The 27,090-nt window shown below is 38.6% G+C and overlaps 1 protein-coding gene across 4 annotated transcripts in view; it reads right to left on the bottom strand.

The window, feature by feature from the left end:
- The window catches only part of MLIP (muscular LMNA interacting protein), a 104,705-nt gene extending 78,138 nt beyond the window's left edge, over positions 1–26,567 (bottom strand). For 2 of the 4 annotated variants that reach the window (XM_051777842.1, XM_051777846.1), the window contains exon 1: positions 26,347–26,565. In XM_051777842.1, the coding sequence (XP_051633802.1) occupies positions 26,347–26,409 (63 nt within the window). In that variant the 5' untranslated portion in view covers positions 26,410–26,565. Of the gene's footprint in view, positions 1–26,346 lie in introns of all 4 variants that reach the window. The other 2 variants (XM_051777844.1, XM_051777843.1) reach the window with 2 other exon arrangements.
- Positions 26,568–27,090: the final 523 nt, after the last annotated feature.

The following is a 27,090-nucleotide window of genomic DNA, read 5'->3' as shown; positions in this document are numbered from 1 at the left end:
ATTCTAATCCTGGGCTAGATCCTCCCAAAACATGAGACAGAAGACTATGCCATTAACAAGGCTAGACATTATTACTGTGCTACACTCAGAATTAAATGTAAAATATACATTATAGCTTACTCTTTATATGAGTCTCCAGAAGAACAATCCTTTTATTATCACTATTATTATTTTTGGCATCTCATTAAGCAAGTCACATGACAGGTACTAAAAGATTTGAAGAATCACTTATGAAAGTGTTAACAATGTTATTACTTCAAGTTGATGCTTTAAAGAGTTTAAACGTTGTCAACTTGCAAGATATTTCCTCTGCGCTGTCCAAATTCAGGAACAGTATATCTTGTGTGACCAGAATTGCACCATAAATATTATAGATGTCAGAAGTAATGTATTAGTTTGTCAGATTTTAAAATACTTGCTAAACCACTGAAAAAGACACACCTTCCTTTTTTGTATGAATAAATTACATCAGTAGCCTTTGCACTAAGTACCACCTAAGGCCAGGTTTCACATTTACAGTGATTAGCATAAGGTTAATTTCCATCAGTCAACTGCAACTGTAATAAAATACATTGAGAGCCCTTGAGCTTATAGTATGCAATTTTGCAAAAGCAATTACATTTCTCTGCCTGTTACGGAAGTGAAGCTTTTTTATGACAGCCAGCCAAGTTCATTTCTAGTGATATAGAAAACCAGTGGTATAAAGGCAATAGCCACAGGGATCTATCTATCCCTTATCTCCAAAAAGAATTAATTTCACTCTTAAATAGACATAAGTATGTATAAATATTACTGCACCTTGTTGAACCTTGATTCCCTAAAAGCATTCCCAGAAAACATACTTGAACCATGCAGTAAGTACCGCAATGAAAAAAATATATAAATTAAACCAAATAGCCTCAAAATTGACAAAATACATGACTCTGAGAAAAGGGAATGCTAATGATACTGTACTGTTTGATACAGTCCCCATGAATTGTGGGTAAATCCTTAACTATACATCAAACATGACAAAGAAAGTAGCAAATGGCTTTCTAACTACAAAATCACCATAATATTAGTTAATTTGGGATGGAGAATCTCATAAGAAAAACAACCTCTGTTCATTAGCACAGGTCTGGCTTAAACTGGTGACCACCTAGTGGTCAATTTCAGCCTTATCATCTATACTCGGTTAATACACAGACCCATATAAAACACTACATCCCATATTGCACCATTCCTGTAGAATATTCTGCTGCAGAACAGCACTTCACTATCACATCAAACCCTTCTTTTTTCTTAAAAGCTGTCTAGATATGTTGGCAAGAGTAAGCAAAAAATAAAAAAAATCTAACATCACTTTTCGTAGGAAAAAGCATTAAAATAATGATGGAGCAAAGTTTATAAAGAACTACAATTGTAGGGTAGTAGAGAACAAATCCTATGGCTTCAAGAAAGCATAAAAATCTGAAGTATATGAGAATGAATTCATGAAAGAGGTATAACTCATCTGAGGAAGGATTAAGAAACTGTGGGTTGCTTCTTCAGCTGATGTGAACTGCCACCACTCCCTATGTATCCCTGTGGCTTCACTAGTCAACACCACAGAACCAGTAGGGAAAAAAAAAAAAAACAGAGCAGGAAAATATTTCAGCTGGGTATCAGTGCCATCTAGCACTCTGAAATAACCCCTCAGGACAGTAATGCAAATTCTGTGCCAAACTTCAGCAATCAGGTTTTTAGTAATACAGGAAAGTGGGTAAGGCTCAAAAAAGTGTTTCTTATCTAAAATATTCACAAATCTATAGTAAGGACTATTATTTATTTCTAACAGTGTTTTTCATAAGTATATAACCTATTTCTAAATACCTTCCTAAATATTATTTAGCATCCAATTAATATCCTCCATAAGCTATTTATAAATTGTTTGATTCAACAAGTATTTGCAATGCTTAAGTATTCTTTCTATTATGCTAAGGATGAGGCTGGCAATATTGAGATGGTTACAGTACTAAACATTAAGGCAGGTGTATAATAAAGGCAGTTGTTTTTCTTTTTCAAGCAAGGTTTCTGAATAAAGTCTGCCAGAAGAAACTCAAACCCATGCATTCACCAACCACCAGGCAAGAGGCCATTCTTGGAAGAGGTAATGTTCATTCCCTCTTCTATTACAGCTGCTTTATATTCAGAAAACATTCAGCATTTATTATTGCTTTTTACCCACTGTCAGGGGACATTCTCAATAGAGGGTGAGATTAGGGGATTGGGATGAATCTTAAAGTTGGTTTAAACAAATTATCCAGTGACTGGGTTTCCAGGATGCAGAAGGCATCCACGTCCCCCCAACTCCATACCAGTAGGATGTCATCTAGAAGGGGGAAATGGCTTTTCCTTCCTCTTGGTGTTGAATAGAAATGACCACCCCGTGGATCTCTGTTCTGTGAAGGGAGCTCAGATCAAACCCATAGGATCAGAGGACTTGTCAAAATAACTCCTGCATTCTGCATTTGTGATGGGGCTGTGGTTTCAGACTGGCAACAAAATACTCAGAGTATATTGTAAAATGAAGTCACTGAATCTGAAAAAGATGTGCTTGCGAAATTTCAATATGAAAAAGCCTTAAATGCCTTGAATGTTGGTAGTTGCCCATGATTCAAAGGGAACTAAAAATGGGCTTTTCCAGAATTTTGACTGACATTTGGATAACATCTGAATCTTACTCTGGATGTGAAAAGCTTTTCATCTCAGGTCCAAGAAAAGGAGACTTCTTCCTTGCCTTGCACTGTAGTAAACTAGCTTGCAACTATGGTCAGTAAGAGCCATTTAATTTTTTTGTCTTCTGTCATCTCTAGTTCAAGAATTGTGGAATAAATCTGGAAAATAAATAGGAAGAGACCATATTTGGTTTAGAATAAACAGACTGAAAATAATCTACATGACATAATATTGCAAGTATTGCTCAGTCTCACTACTGATACATTACCTTTTATCTTAAGGTTTACCAGATCTTTAGGATAGAATTCTAAATAGAATTTATAATACCCATTCAAGGTGGGGAGAAGAGCAACCCAACCCTACAGTAAGCCAGTCAATGAACATATAATGCTCTGATATGACAGCACCAAGTGCTTCTGCCTGCTGGCAAACAACAGATAGTGGACATGTTCAGTACCTCTTGTCACTAAGAAAACTTGAGATAAATGCTTGTACATCCCTACCTGACCCAGCTGTTCTTTATGCACTGTGCAGAGGAAGGGCTGTGGTACTGAGTAGCAGAAAGCTGTTCACACAGCCTTGGCTATTCTGTAGCACTTGGTGCCATTTTCATCTTCCCTATCTCTGAAAGCATTGTCAGGAGATTTTACATGCTTATGAATCTCCTTTAAAAACACGATGGCCAAGTTCATTAACCTCTATGTCTGTCTAAAGAATTAATTTGCAAACACAGCCACCAGGGACCGTATGTGCAGCTGCCATGTGAATGCTTATTTACTTACAGCTTGGCTTTAACTATCAAAACTGATATGGCTGTGGATTTACTGATGTGTTTTTCCTCCTTACATGGATATTGTCTCCACTCCTGTAATGTTGAATCGATCATCACTGAAGGTAAGGATTTAAATGCATGGGCTCTGCTTGGGAAAGACTATGCTGGGAAGGCTTTCAGCACTCTGGGAAGTCATGTATACCACCAATACCACCACCCTGCAGAGCACATGGCTGCTTTCCATTGACATCAGAAAAGGTTAGGGACTTTTGTCCCAGCTATCCCTACTTTTCACCAGTAGCATGCATCGTGTTAAACCATTTTGTTCACAAGGATCAGGATGGGAAGGCAGACAAAAATTAAGATGTCCTTCCAAGACATTCTTTTGGATCTGTGAATTAAATAAGTGTGGATATTTTTTGTTTTATTATAAGTGCTCAGTTGAGCCAGTTTGGTTGGCAGAGGCTGTAATCCAGTGAGCAGTGTGACTGAGAGAAACAGCAGCTCCCTTCCCATGTCTTCTCCAGCCTGACTCCTTGTCTAGAGGTGATGTGCTCTGTCTCCTTAACGAAATTGTCCAGATTTTTGCTTTTTGTTAGGTAATGTAGAATAGTACAAACACAAATAGTACAAACATGAAGGACATTAGATTAATCCAAGGCCAGGTGCAACGAGGCAGAGTATCTGATTCAGTTATACAGGTATAAGTGGGTTCACCTGCTATGGGTACCATGGTCGATATCTTTGATAAATATCATGCATTTCATTTCTGTCTGTGTCACTATGTGTCCATAGCCTTGTCACACTTTAGCTTATCCTTGCATATAACACGTTTGAGTTTTTTAGTTGCTGAGTACGTCACACTTGGTGATGCAGCACAACATGACTATGTGTATTAGTAAGATTTATCAAGTGAGATACAATCCTCTCCCTTCTTACAAATAAATGTCCTTCTTTATTTGTAGACAGTGTCCTTTGTAAAGTTACTCTTGCTTAAATAAGAAAAGCTGCTCTTTCTGTATAGATTTAATACGGCAAGGCATTTTTTTTCCAGAACTGAATTTTTCTGCATTATGATTTTCTAAGAGTAATGAAAACCAAATGAGAACAATCAACTGGCTCCTCTACTGCTGTAATTCCAGTAAATTCTTATAATAAATTTTGCAGAGTTCCTGCATAATTTTGTTATTTCAATTCATACTCAACAGGGTATATACATTGTGCAGTTAAGCAAAATTTAAGCAATGGAAGTGGGACATTTCCACATATTTCTATCTGCACTTTCGTGACAAAGGTGTAGAAAAGTTCTCTGGAGTTCAAGTGAAGCTTTCCTTGATTATTTGAAGGCAAATGCATTGACTGGTTTGATCAGTGAATACATACTAGCTAAATACCTTGAATTTCCTTCTGACAAATTAATACTGGGCGAAAAGCACCTATTGAGTATATGTAAATTATCCCATGAGTATAAAGATTTTTTTCTCCACATTTCTTAATTCTATGTTCCCAAAACACAACAGAGTTTCCAAGAATACAGATAGCTACTTTTATCCACAGTCAATTTTTCTCTTGATGGGGTGATTGCCCTCTCTTTAGGACGTGTGATGTCCTTTCACAGTTTTTTTTTCCCTGACTAGTAACTACTAAATGACAAAGACTATCCTGAATTCACAAACACAGCAAGAAGAGTAACCTTCTAGGATTATTCTCTTTGATAATTCAATAAAGGAACCTACAAGCTGTGTGGGTCAATCCCACTACAGTAGTGATGTCTAAATGGCAACATTCCCTAACAGAAAGGGGTTATGGTTAATAAATGTGGAAACTGATGTACTTAAATCCACATAATTAACAGTACAAATTGAATGCTTTCCTAATAATTCAATCCTTTATTATTCAAGTGAGAAACACGAACAGAGCCTTATTAGCTTGCCAATTGTACCAGAAAGAGTATTTAGGACATAGTAGAATATTAAAACATGTTGTGTGAAAGAATGGCTTCAGAAAACATGAAAGAAAGACAAGAATGTATATGATGATAAATGCCTGACATACTTAACATGCTGAAAGTACTCTTTCAGACTGGAATACCCTATGTTATCAATTAAAAAGAGTGGCTCTTAAAATAGCCTAACACTTTCCAAGGGAGTAGGAATGTCAATGGCTGTTTCTTGGGACTTTGTCCAGATTTGAGTCAACATTTTCTCTGTATTTTCGCTTTTGTATATCTTGAACTTCACATCTAAAATTTTCATGTGCCTGCTGATACTTCTGTTCCACACCAAAGATGACTCTGAGCAATGAATTAAATAATTTGAAAGACAATAAAATGGCATTACAATATTATGAAAAATCTAAGTTTCTGCAGACTTAAACTGACATTTCCTGTACAGATAATTAAGAAAATGTAAGTATTTACTAAATCTACATTTAAGCTTGTTCAAGGCTCCATTATGGTCAAAGGAGTGAGAATAAGCACTTAGAGAACGATACATTTCACTGATATATTTCACCATAAGATAGGCATCTGAACTGCATCAGAGAATAATGCCTGAGAAATCCCAATTTCCACCTAGTGACTGCAACAGAGTCTAGACAACCTCTTCAGATGTAAATGCAGCTGTCTAAATTCAGGAGAGGTGAATCACAGCCTATTGATTAGCCCTGTTATCTAAAATAAGAATTCTTAAATTTCTTATTTTAGAGACTGAAAATCAGGTAATTGGAGCAAGATCAGACTCTAAATCAGCAGGAGAAAAACGACTATAACTTGGGGTCTCCCCATGCTCATCTCTTCAGTTATTCCTGAAGACTTGCAAGTAAAGTATTGAAAACTCCTGTAGGTCTCAAACACCTATAGCTTGCCTTCCATATTCAAAATTCATAGCATAGGTATTAAATAAACTTAAAATGGTACTCTGATAGTTTCTTTACAATTTCTGTATCGAAATCTCATGCTGGCACCTCAGATTTCTGTGGGAAGGAATGCTGAAATGCCAGAATAATCAAGAAATGGGTCTGAATGTCCTCCTTGTTTGTTTTGAAGAAAACATAACACTAAAATGCCAGAAAGCACAACCAGGAATTAAATGTCATTTGCTGTTAGTTACAGAAACTGCAAAACCAGGGTAAGTCAAATGCTAGAGGTTCTTGAATGCTTATTTATTGGTTCAGTCTAGAATGGTTTACGTCTTTGAATAAATTTTTCTCTCATATTTTCCTATTGGAAAATGGTTAAAATTAAAGCATAATTTCCAATTGCCTAGTGGAATCAAATGCTATGAATTTGGCACCAGGATCAGGAAAGACTTGACATCAAAAAGGCAACATCAATCGCAAGGCAGTATGTTTGTGCCAATGTGCAGCATGGTAGCAAACAGATTCATCAGCCATAGGGCAGATCAAATTTTTGGAATGGATTTAAGATGGCAAGCTAAAGGCACACCGCCAAGGCACTTGAAAGCTGAGGATCACTATCTCCCAGGTGCAGAAACCAACTGTCTTCTTCCATTGGCCCTGGGATCATCTCTTATTCTTCAACCCACTGTGCACCCTGTGCTTGTGAGGATAACATTTACCTGCCACCTTGTTTAGTTAAAGGAGCAAAGTGGTTTTTTCACCTTGCCTTGCTTTTTTTTGTGTGTTCTCTTTTCCTCCCTTTTGCTAGCTGCCAAACAGAAAAGAGATAGCATGAATCAAAATGTTCTGGGTGACCTTTTAAGACACACTGTGCTGGGAACTCTTTTTACAGTCCAAATGAAACACATCATCCAAGGGATGGGCTCTCTTGAGGTTACAGACAATTTCACGAGGAAAAAAAAGTGTGGGCACACCATGATGTCAGGCACTAAGAAAAAATAAAAGGTCTTAAGAGTATTAATTGGATAACATTTCCTTGCCATTTCTTTCTCTACTGCAAAAGTACCTTATCTACTGCCCAATTATCTGGTGAACGATTTCTTAAAGCACAGCTGTTTCCCAGTATTATCTATATTTCTTCTTCCCTAGTGAATGACCTCACCAAGAGTAATATTCATCTGACCAAATGCAAAGGTGTCCAGAATAGAAATCTACATCTAAGTTATGTTTTCTTTATATGCAATAGAGAGAAATCAGCACTTCTAGGATGTAGTTCATCCTACTCAAAGGTAAATGTTTAATATGAATCAGATTAATCATACTCTACAATTTCTGTTCTTGTTTTTTTTTTTTAATTGACTGTAAAAGAAACTCAGATTAGTTCTCACTCACATGTACATTATAGGTATCTCAAAGAGGGGATGTGAATCCTGTCTAAGCGTCACTGATTGAACCATTCATGCACAAGATTCCCTGTAAACATGAGCCAGTGGTATCTCGGGCAAGACCATACCTACTGTAATACTGTATAAAAAAGCAGATATTTATAAAGGTAAGTATGTCATGGATTCTTAGTACAAGATCAAAATTGCTGTGAGGCACCACATGAATTTATCACACAATCAGAAGTGGTAGGGTTTCACATAACACATAATTATTATGAAACTCTGCCTCAGGAAATTCCAGATGGCAAAAAGAAAAACAGATCAAAACCTAAGAAAATACATCCATGGTGAACAGTCCACTCATTTACACTAAGGCCAGGAGGAACAGGAAGGCAGAGGAATATCTATCCTTTTCACTATATCTTTTTTTTTAATAAACATGAACTGCAGGTAACAGTCAGGGACAGGACATCGAGTTAAATGGACCTCCAATTCAATCAGTACATCCATTCTTATTTCTGACCTAATATTGCCAAAACTTTTCTTACAGCAGTGAGCAAAGTAAGGAATATTATAACCCCACCTCATGCATACATTTTTTTCCAGGATTAACAAATGCAGGTTAAGCCTCAGTTTTACACCAGAAAACACCCAAAACACAAAGATAAAAAGCAAGTTATCACCTTGCCTGTTACCTTTAACAATATTACTTTAAAACACTTCTGCTTGGTTCAGTCCTCTATTCCTGATACATTATTTCAGTACTACTGATGATGACTGGTAGCATTAGAGCGGAACAACTACTTGGCATTATCTATTCTGTTTGTCATCAATGTTACTCATCAGCAGTGGTCTCATCTTCCATCCTTTTGGGCAAGGTTGAAAAATTGCTAAGAATAGCAGCAGAACTTAACTGCAGAGTGTTTTTCTGGGGAACTCAAATCTTAAGACTGTGACTAATGCTGCTAATTGAATTTTTACCTCCATCCTGTTAGGGGAGAACAAAACCAGCAAGAGATAAGGCTGCTTTTTATAAAGCTTCTTTCTACTACATTGTCCCTGTCCCTTTGTTTCAAGGCAGTGAAACACCAAACATTGCTCAAAACCCTCTTCTTAAACACCTGCAACTATTTTCCGAATAATCAGATACATGGGGATTTCCCAATAATAACCTGGAGCTCAGTGGTGAGCTAACATTGCAAAACAAAATAAGCTCTGGCCTGTTTCTGATAAAAAATATTTCACACATGACATACTCTTTTTTGTTTTTTTGGCTCCCCCTCCCAACACCCTCTCTTCCTTTCCTTTAAAATTAGCCATCAGATTAACTACTGTATTTCAGCAGTGACTGTTATGTATAACCAAATCTGAACTCTTATGACAAGCTGAAATAGATGCATGTTTTTCATATTAAATACTTCTCCCAGATGACTGTGGAATGTATGTTAGGGAAGAAAAATTGTCATATTAAGCTAAGACAATCTCTTTTAAATACTTTTAAACCAAGTCTACAGAAAAAAAAAAAAAAAAAAAAAAGGTAAAAAATCCAAATAAGCCCAAGAGTCCTAAAAATATTTTGCACTAACTACCATTCCTTTCATGCCATACTAATCCAGAGAGCAATGAATTGCTGTTATCTTCCAGTATAATGTTATTTTAAAACTGGGTAGAAATAGACACAGACCTCACACAGGAATGTTCAAATGCTGCTAAAACTCAGAAATAGTTACAAGAGTTTATAAGAAAATACTTAAAAAAAACCCCAAACCATAGCCAAAGTTGGGGGGGGGGTCCCTCAAATTTTGCCTGTGTTTATTGCAGCCAAGCCTATATAGAAAGGCCACAAGAATAGACAGGAACAGGGACTATTCCAGTATGCAAGCCAGCTGGCCAGCAAACCTGTGTTCAGTGGTGGTAAGCTTTAGAAAAATATTTGAAGTTGCAGGGATTTGGGCCTTGTTGCTGTTTTTTTTTTTAATCAAAACAGAATAGTGTATAATCAAAACTGGCTGCATTTGTAGAAAAGGAGCCACGTGAAGCTGAGCACCAGCAAATAACAGTGAGTGCTTTTCCTAGTGAGAAATATTGTCTGTGCTTACATTCTTCTCAGTGCTAGCAGCCAGTCACACAGTGCTTACAACAATCATAGTCATGGAGTTATCAAATTTTTCAGCTGGAAACTCCAATCCCTACGGATATTAAATCCAAACAGAAGCAATCCAAACAAAACCAGCAGAGTGCTACTAATGAAGTGAGTGCATAGATCCAGACAAAGTCGCAGCCCCAATAAATATTTATCAGATAGGAATAGGCTGGTAACCAGATGCCAAAAAAGTAAATAATATGTCAGAAATTAAAGACTAATAGCAGTCAGTCTGTTGTTCCTGTAAGTGACAGAAGACAACAGAAATGAAAACAAAGGAACCAAAATATAACCTTGTAAGATCCCACAAACAACCAGGGCAACTGCACAACCTAATTTATGTTATCTGACATTACTTCAGGCTTCCTAATGCTGAAAAAATCTGAGGTTATCTCTAGACTTAAATAGAGAACCAACCGTGAGACTGAATACCTCTGCAAAGCTGTTATCATGCCCAAAGCTCCTGCCAGGCTGGAGCACAGCAGCTGCCTCATGTGCCCAGAGTGCAGCAAGCAAGAGTGCCACACAGTCCTGTAAACACAGGAGAACAAGAGGTCAGCCAAAAATGTGACATATTGCCTAGTGCTGTCGAGTGAGAAGGCAACCTTGTCACTGAAATAACAGCAACAAAGCAGGATTGTCTGCAGGTGCTGGAGAGATATTAACCATGGAAATAATAACAGCAAAATAAATCAAGCAAAGAGCTAAAGCATTCTCACTTGAAGATACGGTGCAAAGTATCACTCCCAGCTTTCTGAGTAGAAATATACCTTCTAGTTATATGGCAGTCCTTTGATATAAAAGTCTTCTTTATATCTATCAATTTCTATAGATCAACACAAAAACCTTTGGTTAAGACTGAGTTACAAGTGCAGTCAAGTGCTTTATATGAAGTGCCGGAGGGAAAGGAGGGATATCTTGTTTACAGTTCAGCTAGGTTCAGGTATGGAAACCAATGGCAAAACTTGTTTGTACAGAAGGAAAAGTTTTCCATAGTATCAACCCACGTGGAAAGCTGTGCTGACAAAGCAAGCAAAATGCAACAGCAGGAAGGTTTTGGTCTCCTTACCAAAATCCCTTATCCTGCAATTTGTGAAAAAGCACAACTAAACTTTCTCGTGGAAGAGGCTTATAAATATCTAGTAGGGAATTAACAGATTTTGGGAGAATCACTTCATCAATGTGAAAGTTTGTTATAAAGACATTAGCAGAAGGAGTTTCTGCTACATTTTCACAAGCTACCTCCAGGTGTTCTCACAAGTAATCTGTGAATTCTACGCAAGTATTTACCAGAATTGTGAGAATACTTAATATAAGGTGCAAATGATAGAAATACTAGATTGATCAATAAAATTATCAATAAAATGCAGCTATTCACAAATCAATTATTAAAAGGATAAGTCACCGCATATTCAGTCCAACACATCCCCTATTTTCTGTTCTCTGTCTCTATTCCCATCTCTCTTGAACTTTTTAATTCACACTTACTTAATTCTCACTCCCACCATCTTGTAGTCTTTCACTTCATTTTTCAAAAGTAATTATCCTTTTTTCCTTTTCTTTCATTTGTCCCATTTCTGACTCCTATTACTTTTTCTCCACTTTCTTATAATGATTTTTAGGACTCCCTGCCTCTCCTGTCTTGGTATCAGCTTTCTTCTTAAGTCTTATCTGATGTGTGCATTACAATTATGTCTGTGATCTGCAGAGCAGTACTAAAAATGTTTGTGGTGCACACCACATGCTTGGGACTTCAACCAGATTAACTGAGCTACTAACACTGCAATTTTCACATTTTGCCACAGCATCGCTGAGTGCAAAGACCCCCCAGGATTCACTCCACTTTTTACTTCACCAGTACTTTTCCCTGCAGCACTGATTTTACTGACCTATGCAACAAAGAGTAAAATGATTTAGTTACCTCCCATTACTTCAGGAAACAATGAAGTGCTGAAGCTCTCCACCAAACCCAATTTAGCAATTCAAAACAGCACTTATGCCTCAAAAGTGCTCCTAGGTTCAGCTTTTCAACACCTACTCCTCTTCTTTTGGATGTCCAACCCTCTTCAGCACCTAAATCTGGGGTACCTATGCTACCACTATTGTTATCCAAAGGTGTTACTGCCTTGTCTCAGGTCAACATCAAGGTGCTCATCTCACACCTAAAGCCAGACTGAGATATACCATTCAGGTATCACAGACCTACATCTCCTGAAAACAGAGACGCTGCATTACAAAACCAGGTGCCAGAGGCGTTTCCAACAGCAGAGCGTTGCTATTCAGCAGGAGGAGGACAGAGAGGGACGAAACATCACATTAATGGATCAAAAATATGAACTTAAGAGGTGATAACATAATGAACACCTGTAACAGGCTGGTGCAAATGAACTTCACTGAGAAATAATTTGTTGTTCCATATCTATATTTAAATGTTATAAAGTACTTTTTGATTTCTTCGTGGATTAGCAGTTCCAAACACTCTGAGTACTTGCTGTTCCACATACCTAGCAAGTCATTTAAATAATTTTCTAAATAACTGATTTCAACACACAACTAACAGATATAAATGTGCTTTCTGACACTTTTTCTGTCACATATGTTCATTCCTTTAAAATGAAAGCAACAGCAAAGAAAACAAAGAAAAACTTATGATTTAATTACAGTTTTAAAACTTCATTAAAACTGCTTTAAAGCATGCCTAATTTTCCAGCACAAAAACAAACATAAATTGTAATTTATGGCAATAACTTTGTTCATGACATTTACATTTTTTAAATTACACACATTTAATTAGAGAAGTATTTATTGAATTCAAAAATATAAAAAACATTGTGATGTTTAGTCATAAATTAGATACGAAAAAATGAGCTGTTTACAGTCTTCTGAAGATTGTTTCAAGATCACTTGAATTCATGCTTTTCTGTATATTAAACAGCAGTTTGAAACAAACAATTGAACTTGACTTGAAAGACATTTACACAGAATTTATATGGAGAATTTAGAATACAATAGCATGTGTGTTGTGTTCTGCAGAGGAGCAGCCATTGGTTACATGTTTGCTCCTAACCTTGAGCTAAGAGGATCTGATGCAGATGATTTGTGGGTGAATTTGCAACATACATCATACAAAATTACAATATTAGTAATCCTAAAGATGATGCAAATATTATTAATACTTATGTGATGATTTAGAATCTCCACTCATTTCAAAAACAAGCATTTTGAATCTGAATATTATCTGCCTCATCTTACATTCGATAAGCTGGAGCACTATAATGACTCTCCCAATTTCCTCCACCACTCAGATGAAAAAAAAGAATATGTGGCTATGACACTTCCCAGAACATCCCAATTCTTTCAGAAGCAAACACAGCGACACTCTGAAAAAGTTCTGGTCTCTTCTTTTGGGAACAAAACCTGGTTCACTAAACTCAGAAACATCCAATAATGCTTTAAATACCTTTGCATTCTGCTTCAAAAGTAAGCTGGTTCACAAAACAGCTTATCAGCTTCCTTCATACTTTATGCTGCAAATTTGTCCTATACCTGCATGTCCCACACCTGCAAATAAAAAATACTGTTCTTCATGCTTTGGCATCTGTTCTACTATAGGGTAGTGTTTCAGACATACCACACAAATCATTACTCTACACAATACAGTCTATATGCAAGAAGTCATACACATGTAAGTAACTAGAGATTTACTAGAAAATCATCATCTGCTCACTCAGACATTGATTGAAACTGGATATCTGCTTCTGAAGGGACTTAAGTATATTTTATGTCAGTGACTAGCCCTCTAAATCATTTACATGAAATGAATATTTGATAAATTCTTGGACTACCCACGTAAGCTGCTGGATATCTATTTAGAAATTGTACCCTCTCACAGATATAAAAATAAGGTAGCTACAATATAAGACTACCTCTGTAGTACAGGGATAGAACCCACAACCTTGGTGTGGGTCATGCTCCATTCAACTGAACTCAGGGTCATTGCTGCCCTGAGATAGCTCAGTGAGATAACTACTGGTTTCTGTTTTATGCAAAAGCTACTATTTCCTTTATTGGAACAAATTGTTCTTGTTTAAGGAGTCTGAAAGAAGGCAATGCTTTAACTTTCTCCTTCATCATTAATGAACAAAAATCTAAATCTGTAAGATTTTGTATGAGAAACAGTAACAAAAACAGAACTCAGGAACATTAATTGGAATATTCTAATTTACATTTTAATGGACAAATAATGTTTTACAAGATATCCTCAATACACAACAAAAATAAGAGCATATACATAGTTCTGTTCTTAATAGCATTTCCTACCGAGAAAGTCAGGTATAAAACCAGAAAAGAGGTGCTTCCAGAATACTGGGGCAACATTTCAAATAAATTCTGAATTATAAGGAGTATGTAATATTGTTACACCATAGTATATTCTGAAAATCCACATTAGCCTGTGTCAAAGAACATCCTAATACTGCAATGCCCAGTCTCACACCCCTCCCAAAAACCTACACTGCACAAAGCATCACGAAAATTTTTTCCATACTTTTACAAGACGCTCATATCTGCTGTACTCGAGCACTTCAGAGAGGCAATGATACAGTGTTCCTAGGAAGTTAAGTGGTCTCATCATTTCTACTTCTTAAAATTACTAATATCCACAAATGTAGCTGGTTTTAAGAAACTGCTTTAACTGGTCCCTAGTAATTTTTTGAGTGCCACCCACGCCCCTTTCTGCCAGTGAGTAATTTCTGAGAGCACTTTGCAGTATGCAGAATCATTTTCTGGACTCGTCTCTTTGACTGGCATTGTGTGGAAGGGTGAAAATGCCAACTTTCCTCTTCTTTGTACATCTCGACCATTTGACTTAGATTTTCTGCATATGTCAGGAAGCACATATTCTGAAAAAATGCAAAAATATTCAATTGGAAACAGAGGGATGAAAAATAGGTTTTATTTTACCATATTTTACTTACAAGACACTAAGGGTAACTACTCTTTTGTTCTGATCCCATCTTGTCCTGATTGGTCATGGTGATTCCTAAGAAAAATCACCATTTAAGAAGAAAGAAATAGCCTGTAATCCTGTTAATAACAGTTATATCATAACACTTACAAATAAAACTAAGTAAATAAAACAAAGTGAAAATTAAATGTGCTCTGGTAATCCTATTTTCCAAACTTTAAAGTGCACTGGAGCCCCTGAAAACCCTAAACAATCCATCACACAGTGCAGCACTGTGTCACCACAAGTCATTGGAAGGTTGGAGCCCCTCAGACCTGACTCTGCTCCTTAGAAAATGTGGAGGAACTGAAGGTTGACTTAGTTGCATAATCACTTATCACTGTATTCCTTCAGCACATACACTTTCTTTCTCAGAAAAAGACATTATAAACTAGGATACATTACTATTAAAAATAAAATAAAATTTTAAAAAATCTTTCCTGTTAGATTGAGCTACTTCTCTCCTGACAAATAAACCACTGACAGTTTCTTGGGATTTTTTTTTAATATGTAAATAACAGTGGCAGTTTGCCTAATAGATTGTAAATAACATTGCTATAAGGAAAGCTGCTGTATTTTCAACTGAGATCCATTCCATCACATGAGTGGAAACAGCTGCTAAAGAAAAACAGAGAGAAAAACAAATCACATCCTTTTCTCTGCCAGAATTTCAAACACAAATGCTTTGCATTTCACTTTTGTTGTCTCAGACTGAAAGCTGAGTTTTGGCTTAGGAGCTTTGCTAAGAACTACTATCTCTGATTATCACAGCTCAGTTGATATTTGGTTTTTTATCTGGGTATATTTCAAGGTGCATTTGCTAAAGAAGAATATTAAACTACTTAGTTCTTGCCTGAGGCTGAAAAATCTAAAGATTTTTTTAACATGCTTGTTATATAAAATCATCAGTAACAGCTGTATTTGTAAGAAGCAGTAAAATGGTGATAAACGTGCTGTCAGTGATTTTTTATGAGATGCATGGAATTTTGATGAAAACAATTTTAAAGCTATTCAACAGGGGAAAAAAATTTGATGGCTCTTCCCTGAATCTTCAATTTTAAACTGCTAAAGTGAATTCAATTGATTCCATTTCACATAAGTTAAAAACATACTTTTAAAAACATTTAAAAAATACTATAATTTTCCCATGTTTGATTTCCAAATGTTCTTCAAGATCAAGATAGGAAACATGAAACAGCAAGGACAGAATGGCAATGATTCAATTTCAGTCTCATAGAGATATGTGAAATTTTTGGGGGGATTTCTGTATATATGTCAGTTCTGGTGTATGAATACATTAATTTGCATACAATTCAAGATATAAAAAGCTTCAACCTGTTACTCTCCACTTTTCAAAATCCTGAGCAAACTAAAAGCTGTTGAGCAAAATTAAATTTTCACCTACGTTCAGCAAATCTGTTTTTGTCCCTTTTCTTCAAGAATGGATCTTCATTATCAGGAAGGTATTAATATAGTAAAAATGCTATCAGAAAGTATTTTGCAGTATGTACTACAGGTCACCATCAGTCCTTTGGAAAAAGCTACCAGTTAATTCTCAAAAATGAAGTACTAAATGCAGAAAGGTTTCCTGCATGACCATCATATTTGATTAAGAGCTGCAGCTCTGTCGCCTTGATACACAGAACTGATGGTTAAGGTAGAGTTCACCTCTAAAGGAGAAGCAACAGAAAGCAAAGGTTTTGCACGGTCCTAGAAATTAAGGACCACCAGGCACTGCCCCATTTTACATCCTGTTAGGAAGTGGTAGGTACTCACCAGTGCCTCGTGGTTTGTCTGCAGCACAAACCCATTTCACACACAGGTAGTTTTTTAAACCCGTCTTTGCTAACATCAGTGCAGCAGACTATATCTTTAAAAAAGTGAAATATAAGCTACCCCACTCCCACTTCTCATCCAATGGAATCTTCTCCTCAAGAAGAGCTGAAAATAACCAAACACCACTTGAGAGAGACTCGATGCATTATTTGGAGTTCCTTTTATAATCAACAGTACATTATATGACCATATTTTTTATAAAAAGAGAATGAAAAACCAACAAGCAGAAAAACAGACACCCTGATACCTCAACCATTTTATTTGAAAGGCTTGTTTTTTTCTGGGTAAGTTAGTGCTTAAGGTGTTCACACTCAATGTCTAAAATGCATTTAGGAAATTTATTTTGAGAAGCAATCATTACCAGCCTTTAAAAAAAAATCTAATTGTGTACCCAGAAAAGGGCAAAACAAACTGAAATGTTATGCGTTTCATAGTCCACGCAAAGCTAATATGGTAACACTGCAGAAACCCAGAGGGTAAGAGGCTGATGTGTAAGTCTCAAACAGCAACATCAGATAGTCACTGATAGCAATGGAGACACCTAAGGACTGTTGGTAAGAACATGCTGTGAGAAGTAACAGGATGTGACTGGAGAAGGGGGCCATACAGATGTAGGGCAGCACTTTTCTGGGATAAACATCCTTGTTCTGGCTTCTGGAGATAAGCACAAGATAGTAGAGCACAAGTGCAGCAATGAGGTCTAAAAGCAGGCATGGACTGCTGACCAAAGGCCAACCCAGTAGAGGGGGACCACAAGTACAGAAGAACCCCAAAGCCCTCCAACACATTTTCAGAAAGTTGAGAAGAATGAACTGCATATGATAACTACTTTGCATAGAAAGGGAGAAGCTTAGACCCAGGATGGGGAAGAATTATCTATAAAAAGGTACCCCCACAAAGTCCAAGTGCGCATGCATCCCAGGACCCTGGACATCCCATGAGCTGGATTGATGCTGGAGTCAGGACTGCTGATCTTTCTTTTTTCTTCCTCTCTCCCTCTCCTTAATTTCTCTCTCTAATTTCTCTCTCTTCTTTCACCCTACTCCTTATTCAAAATCCACTGCAGTGTGTTTATGCTATAAGGGACTAACATACCAGTTTCCATGCTGTGTGTATAATTTACTAATAAAACTGTAAGTTATTGTGGACCCTAACTTTTGTCTTTCCTTTTTCACCACAGGCATCTCTCAACCTTGGGTGCTCCCCTCCCCTTAAGGGTGGGACACCACATGCATGTTGTCCTCCAAGTCCAGCTCAGTTAACATCCACCTTCTTTATCTCTTTCATTAATCACCTCTCTCTTTTTATTCTGTTCATTGTCAAGTAGCTTGTCCTGGTTTCAGCTGGGACATGGTTCTTCCTAGTAGCACTGATGTTTTAGTTTTTCCTTAGTGCTCACCAAATCAAGGAGTTTTCAGTGTCCCATGCTCTGCCAGTGAGCAGGTACACAAGAAGTTGGGAGGGAGAATGGCCAGGAAAGCTGACCTGAACTGGCCAAAAGGATATTCCATATTGCAGAACATTGTGCTCAGTATATAAACTGGGAAGAGTTGGTTGGGAGGAGCTGATCGCTGTTCAGGGACAGGCTGGGCATTGGTCAGCAGGTGGTGAGCAATTGTATTGTGCATCACGTCTTTGTTAGGTTTTATTCCTCTCTCTTTCTCCTTTTCATTATTATTAATCTTATTTTTATAATTATAATTACTATTATGATTTTATTTTGTTTCAAATATTAAACTGTTCCTATATCAACCCAAAAGTTTTCTTTTTTTTTCTAATTCCCTTGCCCAGCAGAGGACAGGGAAGGAGATGGTGAGGTTGTGATTGTGTGTTATTTAGTTGCTGTATGGGGCTAAACAACAACAAGGTCTGTTTCCAGGAATTCATATAAAAGCAACAGATTTAATGCCACTGTTGTATTATTGAGTGTTTTCAGAATTCAAAGAACAGTGAATTGAAAGCATTAGGTTTAAAATGTTGGTATGAGATGTCAATGATAAGCGCAGTCTTGTGTATACATATTAAATGTGTTAAAAGAAATTTGCAGATGGAAAAAGCTATTACCATGTTTCATGACAAATGCTGCATTGCAGCTTCAAAATTAATTGAAAGAAATGTTGTTTGGATGGAACCTCTAGAGGTCATCCACTCCAGCATATGGATCCAAGTAAGACTACTGCCAAAGCAAGGTCAAATCAGCCATAGTTTCATACAGTTAAGTCCTGAAAATTTCCCAGAGTGGATAGTCCACAAACTTCCTGGTTGTTCCAGTGCTGCCCTACACACCTAATGAAGGATTTTTTCCTCGTGTTAATCCCAAATTTCAGTGTTAGCAGCAGCAATGGACAGTGAACATCTTCACAATTATCACTGATAACTTACACACTCCTGAGGAATATCTTTTGAAAGAAATAAGATTTTTCTCAATAATGGTCTCTGTAGCCAAATTTATTTCTGGAAATGGTCTCTCACTCATTCTAACTCTCAAGATACACAAGTATCAAACCAATACCACACCACAGAACAATCTTTCCATTTAACTGAATTTAAGAGAGTTCCGGTGCTTAGAAATATTTCTCAAAACTACTTTAATTCATCAGTAGGAGCTGTCTCTCCATGCTAATACTCTTTTCCTTGCTGACTCCCCCAGAATTCAATCACTTGAATTGCCCTGCATGACTCTGTGGTAGTAACTGATCCAGCTGTTATAGGAGCTCTTTTACTTCCTCACACCAAAATGTTGAAACATGCAATTACTACTTGTTCATGAAAAGCCTCTTTTACCATAACATTCCTTGCAGGGATCTGCTGCCCTCCTCTTCTGAATTCCTGCATGAGACTGCATGGCAGTATTTCACATAACCTCCATTCAAAAGTGCACTGGTATCATGTCTCCAAGATAGCTCTTTTCCCACTGATCAACCAAAGCCTAACTCAAGTGTTCCAGCAGTGCCTCTGTAAGATCAGCTTTAGATTAAAGAAAAGGTAGTTCTTGCCTTACTGCACTTGCATTCCATGACAGGATTAGAAAGAAGGGCAGACCAGAATTCAGTGCTTCCCACTTGCTCTGGTCCTGTTTAATTTCACATCAACAGTGTCAAAAATATGCTGCTACGTGCAGCCTCCAAGTTAATTCCTTCCTCCTCAGTGACCACTCGCTGAAGTAATCCATGCCTCCACATAGCTAGGCAGGAATGCAACTCTAGGTATGCAAGAGGAAATGCTGATCTCCTGGCTGTCTCGGCCATGTGCAGCAAGGATCTTACCAGTTTCTTGCTGTAGCTAATACAAAACCTCAGTCCCGATCTTCAAAGCTCAGGGACATTTGAAAGTGTCTCTTATGAGCAACCCTTTTAGCCAAGGCTGATGTAATTTGGTACAAAGTAGCACAAAATGCCTCTAGTGTGTCAACTCAGCTGAACTTAGCAGCATGACAAAAGCTCCCCGAGGAGGTCACATACAACCTCCAGAACAAGAACTAAAGCTTTCCTCTAAGATAAATAGGAATCATTTAAATGTATACTCACATAAAACCTTCTCTGACTCTATAGTAAAGTATTTGCAGTTATTTAGTTTCCTGAGCCATGAGATGAACATGATACTCGCACTTCAGCACTGAATTATCAAAGTGAAGAAAGGATTCAGGTAGGTAACTTATCTTCAGGAGTTTCTTTTGGGGGTAGGTGTGTTCTCACAGGAGGGAGAAGTAGAAAAGTCAAAGTACAAAATAAACCAGTGTAGAAAGGGGACTTCAACAACAACAACAATAACAACAAATCTCACTTCACTTTTCACCCTTACCCTCTCAACTGAATGTAAATCGACAGCTTAGCAGCCACCAACCTGTCTTTTGCTAGGTGAGAGAACAGGCAGAGAGGAGTAGTTAGTATTGGGCAGTCCTCCAGCTTTCTCACAGTGCGTAACCCACAGAAGCACCTGTATGTTCCGCACTCTGGGCTGTATCTCTGAATCCCTGCCATCCTCACACGCAGCGATTATGCCCTCCTCTCTCCAAAGAAAGAGACGACCGGGTGACCTCACCGCTGTCCTGGCCAGACACATACGAGCACGCAGACCCTGAGCCCTGCATGGACGCCAGATATCTGATGCCCAAGGAACTACAGACCTGCCTCTCTCACAGACTCCAATCCAAATTGTTCCCTGGAGAAGCAATCCCATCCCTCCCACCTCAACTTTTCCAGGCTCGCTCCCCCCACCCACTGGAGTGATCTGGAAGGGCGCTTACTTGTGGACACTAGGAGGAGAGACTAACAGACTGGTGTGTCACATAGGCATAAGCACAGTTCCTCTCCAAAGCCATGGGCAGAGGCAGCTATTCTGTTGTTGTTCAACCACAGAAATATCTGCTGTTGCCAAGGATGATCCTGTTGTCCAAGTGTAGACTCCCTGTATCTGCACAAAGACATACTCGCTTTTCCCTTGGCTCCTCTCCCTTCCCTGTTCTGTTGCACGGAGGTTTTACTGTGTCTCTCTGGCCGGTGCTCCAGCCACCACTGATCATGCAGCTGCCCAAGCTGAGCACCACAGTGACATCGGGAAGCAGCTGCTCTGAGAGCCTGGTGCATGCCCAGAGATAGTGTCACAGAGCACTGGCCACAGCGTTCTGCTTCTGGGAAAGAAGGGACAGCCTGAGTCCAGAGGGTGTGCTGCCATCTCTACCTCTCTGACACCAGTCCTCACCAGCACATGAGCGAGCATGATCTGATAGAAGGGGCCTCCGCAGGGGCATGACTGTACCCAGCGCTTCCTGCCGTGCCCACTCTCACTAGCCTCCACCCAGCTCTCCTCTTATCTTCTGCTCTTCAAACAACCCTTCCCATCTCATACTCACTTCTCACCTGGTTTACATGTCATTAAATCAACAACAAAACCTGCAAGCAGGACCAGTCACAGAATCACAGAATATGCTGAGTGGAAGGGACCCATAAGGATCATTGAGTCCAACTCCTGGCCCTGCACAGGACCATTCCCAAGAGTCACACCATGTGCCAGAGAGCATTGTCCAAATGCTTCTTGAACTCTGTCAGGCTTGGTGCTATAACCACTTCTCTGGGGAGCCTGTTCCAGTGCCCAACCACCCTCTGGGTGAAGAACCTTTTTCTAATATTCAATCTAAACCTCCCCTGACACAACTTCAGGCCATTCCCTTGGGTCCTGTCACTAGCCAACACAGAGAACAGATCAGCACGTGCCCCTCCTCTTCCCCTCAAAAGGAAGTTACAGACTGCAATGAGGTCTCCCCTCAGTCTCCTCTTCTTCAGACCAAGTGCCCTCAGCTGCTCCTCATACGGCTTCCCCTCGAGGCCCCTCACCATCTTCATTGCCCTCCTTTGGACACTCACTAAGAGCTTAATATCTTTCTGATATTGTGGTGCCCAAAACTACACACAATATTCAGGGCGAGGCCACCCCAGTGCAGAGAAGAGCAGGACAATCCCCTCCCTCAACTGGCTGGTGATGCTTTGCCTGATGCACCCCAGGACACGGTTGGCCCTCCTGGCAGCCAGGGCACTGCTGACTCATATTCAACTTGCCATTGACCAAGACTCCCAGGTCCCTTTCCATGGCACTGCTTTCCAGCCTCTCATTCCCCAGTCTGTACATGCATTCAGGATTGCCCCTTCCCACGTGCAAAATCCGGCACTTCCCCTTGTTGAACCTCATATGGATGCTGATTGCCCAGTCCTCTGATTTGTTGAGGTCTCTCCTGCCTTCCAGGGAGTCAACAGTTGTCACCTCATTAGTCACCATCCTCCATTCTGTCTGGGCTCCCTTAGGTGGCAAACTCCAGGAAACAGGCTGCCTTCTTCAAGGAGTCTCTACTTCCCACATTTCCCATGGAGAAGACCTTATAATGATAGGATTCTTTAAGTTGCTACCAGTGTACAAAGATTAGTCATTGTTTCACTTGGGTGGGCTTGATCCGAACTGCTTGCTCTGTATGAGCCGCATTCGCACTTTGTTTGTGAAAAGCAAAAACTAATTTCTTGAATGAAGTCCTGCAGCCCTCTTATCCAAAACCTAACCTTAATGCCATTTCAAGGAGTACGTGGCATTCTTTTTGATTCATATATTCGATTGAATTTATATTCTGTACAGGACTGTTATTTATTGCTACTCAGTGTATGAAGAAAGTAAAAACCCCCTCATATTACAAACTAAAGTACAAAGATTGAAAGTTCCCTGCTAAACATGTCAATGTAAACGTTATTTTAAACGCAATAATTTATGTGCTTTTTTTGTGGGGAGAAAATAGATCAAATAGGAATCAGACAAGTGTGAAATATAATTAAAATTAATTCAAATAACAGAGGCAATATGCACTAAGGGAGGAGGACTTCAGAATGAAAACAGATTATTTTGAGCTGAGCTGTCATTTCAAAAGGGAAACTCTAGAATTACTCTGTCCTTCTGAGCTATCAAAACTATGAAAAGGAAAATTGAGTCCATCTGCTTAGTCCAATCTATTTTATAGTGAGTCATTCTATTTTCCCATTACAAAATGGGACCTCCATTATCTTCTATTTCCACAGTCAGCTCCACACAAAGATTCTTCAGGATTCTGGCCATCGAGGAGTTTTCCTCCAGGAAGCAAGGACAAGAATTCTTTAACAATAAATGTCATAAATATGGTGAAATAGCCTGAAGTGGCAGAGAATTTTATATTATTTATCTCATCCACAGTAAGTAGTGAATGTAAAGGTACAATACCACTTCATTAAATTGTCTGTGAGGTTGTCTTCTGTGGATGTTAAACTTTGAGCATGAACTGGACTCTATTTAATTGACACACTACAGTCTGAATATTTTCAGGATGACATAGACTTTGTTCTTTCAAAAATAGCTAGAAATACTTGTTACGAGGCGGACAAATCCAAGATTTGTCTTGCACACACACAAATATATATAGGTCACAGAACTATGACATTGTAGAAATAACTGAGATGCTGTGGGATAGCTCACATGGCTATAGTGCTGCAAGGGACACAGGCTCTTCAGAAAGACAGGGAAAATAAGTAAGACAATCTCCGCGTGAAGCAGCAGCTTAAATGTGGAGAAGTTTTGTACAGGTTGAACAACAGGGTTGGAGGAGGACTTGTGGGTCAGGATCAGCGGAGAGGTCAGCAAGGGTGACATCATGGTGGGGCTGGGCTACAAACAGCACGGATGTGGTGAGGAAGTGAGCAGTGCTCCTCACAACAAGTTCTTTAAACAACTCAAGGAAGTATCTGGATTGCACACCTTGGGGTTTTTTTACATGAGACTTTAGCTTCTGTGACACTTGTAGAGAACAAAACGGTAGGGAACAAGCAATCCAGACAATTTCTGCAGGTTGTCAGGAACACTTCTTGATTCAGGCACTGGATGGGCCAACCAATGTCATGCACAGCTGGATCTGTTATTCAGAAACAAGTAAGAAGTGGCCGGGGATGTTACACTCAGTGGCAGGCTTGGTTGTAGTGACTGCAAAATAGCAAGGCCTAAGATCTTATGGGGGACTGAGGAAGACAAACACACAGCCTGAGCTTTAGGAAAGCTGACTTCAGCTTATCCAGGAGATGGTAAGTGGGATACCATGGAAGGCAGCTTGAGAACACAAGGAGCTTGGGAAAGCCATCACATCCTTGAAAGCAACCTCTTAATCATGCAAGACAGTCCATGATTCAGGAATACAAGCAGACTTATCAGGACACCAGTGTGGCTAAACGGTGAGTTTGTAACTGAGCTGAAATTCAAAAAGGCAGCACAGGATGTGGAAGCAGGAATATGAAATATTTCATGTATTTGCTCTACTGAAGTTAAATATGTGAACAGACATCAACAATAACATGCACAAATAGCATCTGTATCACAATTGACGTTGCTTCATGCAGTCAGTTGACCTGATCACATGTAACAAGGGGAAGAATCAATAAAAGCCCAGGAGATACAAAACTAGGGAAAAAATGTAGAGGCACAGGGAAATCAATCTAGCAAACAGAAAGAAAGGCATTAAGACTAAACAGGCAAAGAGAGAGAGAGGTGGAACAGAGAAGAGACTAGAGCTCAGCTGGAAGGGGAGAGGGAAAGGGGCAGGAGGACTGGCACAGGGCCAAAGCATTCCCCCAGTCAACAGCGCTGTGAAACCCACTGAGCCAGGGCCTCTTCCATCCCCCTCACTGAGCACCCGCAGGAATGTGACCTGTCACTGCTAACAGGGACTCTCTCAGCTCAACATGTTGGGAGGATTTAGTTTTGAAACTACTGAACAGTGTGTGACCTGACATGGGTGTTAGTGTGGCTCCCAATAGTGGGGTCTCTGTTTGCTCCACTTTGCTATTCTTAAAATTAGTAAATGATGCACAAAGAGAAAGTCATCAGCAGATCATTAGGGTTCCAAATGAAGCACTCTGCATTTTGGAAAAGCCTTACTTAAGGTTCCCTGCTCAATTCCTTGTGCATGAATCTGCAATTAGATAATCATACTGGTTGATTACATTGCCATATATTTTCTCTATGCATAAGCTAGAAAAAAATTTCACAGATTTCCTTTGAGAGCTTTTCTGAAGCTTAAGTGGATTTTACACTTGTTTTAATTTTGATGAGTTTTCTTTATATTTTATATATCAACCAAAAGTTAAACATCACTGTCTATAGAATTAATCCATTAATTAGAAAATGAACAAGTAAAATAATAAATAATATTCCTAGAACTTCCTTCTGCAGCTTTAGCAATGATCTTTCAGATATTATTCTTTAGATAAATACTTCTTTTTGTAGAAAAGAAAAGGTACTTTAAGGGCAGGTCATTACTTTCAGTTTCAGCACTTTCCCTATTTCCTGCCCAGTGCACCTTGCCTTGGTGAAATTGTACTTAAAATTGTTAACTAACACACAAGCTTGCCAAGACTCACTTAACTGAGGCTAAATGAGGCGAACATTATGATTAAACAGGAGTAAATGTTGGCCCACTAAGAAACAAAATCTACACAACGCCATTAGTATTTAAGATAAGTGCTAAAAAATTCAGCGCTAATTTGTTTCTTAGCAAGAGTGATGGCCACCTTTCTTCACAGCCTTTGCAAAGTCAAGAATAAACTGCTCTTTTTGTGATATCAAGAAAATAACCATGTTAATGTTAAGCAAATTATAAATTGCATTGCAAGCCTAAGATAATTAGGAATAAACCGTGTTTTGACTGTTTTCACTTTCTCTTAATAATTTGTTTTGGCCACATCTCTTTTCAATAAGTTCTAGATTCACTCCAAACACAAACAATTTCTTCTGCCATTTACTGCTCTAAAATTGTGGAAAATAATGTGCAAAGGTATTAAATAGTTCTTCAAGAAAAATACAAGAGAACCACAGACTATTAGCTATCAGTTTGGGTTACGATGGCAAATCAGTATTCAAATAGATTTCAGTTTTTGCATTTCACATGCACACCATACTCATTCACAAATTTCCATGATTTCCACAGAAATGTACCAACATAATTAATTTAGCATACATGAAGTTTCAATCTTTAAGGTCAGTGGTTAAAGGAAGCCAGGAAACATTCCTGTAAAGTACAATGGATTATTTCCTTTTTCTTCTAATAGTTAAATTTAAAAAAATAAAAATATCAACATTTCTCAGTATATCTTACCGTTTGCTTTTCCTCTGAAGCTGCTCTTCCTGAGACTTTGCTTTCATGTTTTCCTAACTCCATTTCTCAGGAGAATAAAAACCACTCAATATCCTGAGCAGAAGTGATTCAACCTGACCACATGTTAGATATGCCTGTACTTTTGGAGTTAGGAGAGAAAAGTATCAGGCAGCACTGTGGTGATTTCTGGTCAGCGCATGTTTCCAATTATAGCCAACGAAAATCCACAAATAGAAGCGTGAAGAAGGGGCAGACAGCTGCCTCTGATAACAATAAACATTGGTTTGGTATCACAGCAAATTGTTCAGGAGGGATTTTGGTTACCGGTCCCATTCACTCTCTCTTTGCCCCCTCGACCCCAAAAGCTCATACCAGAAAAGTCCATGAAAATTAATAGCTATGTCTCAGTAGCACTAACTTGTGTTCACAGAGATTATTAAGCAAGTAAAATGATGAATATAATTAACTGGCACCACATGTTGTTATGTAGACATGAAAGCATACAGGAAAATACTTTAAAACGGTGCTTTAGCATGACTGTTGGTCTTTCCCTGTTGAGTGTTTGGAACTGAGCTATTCCCATATTCCCTCATGCAGAGTGTAGTCTCCTTTTCTAATATCAGAACATGACATCTTGCACTTTCAAAATGCAGAAAGCATTGCAAAATTTTCAGCAGGTACCATGAAGAAATGACCAGTGAACATCTAAAATGGAGCTAATAGCCATATAGAACCTGGTTGTGG

The sequence above is a fragment of the Manacus candei genome, unplaced genomic scaffold (assembly GCF_025592945.1).
Source record: "Manacus candei isolate 608988 ecotype Guabito, Panama unplaced genomic scaffold, ASM2559294v1 h1tg000011l, whole genome shotgun sequence".
Taxonomy (NCBI): domain Eukaryota; kingdom Metazoa; phylum Chordata; class Aves; order Passeriformes; family Pipridae; genus Manacus; species Manacus candei.
Note: the sequence above shows the minus strand (reverse complement) of the source record. Positions and strands in the feature narration are given on the sequence as shown.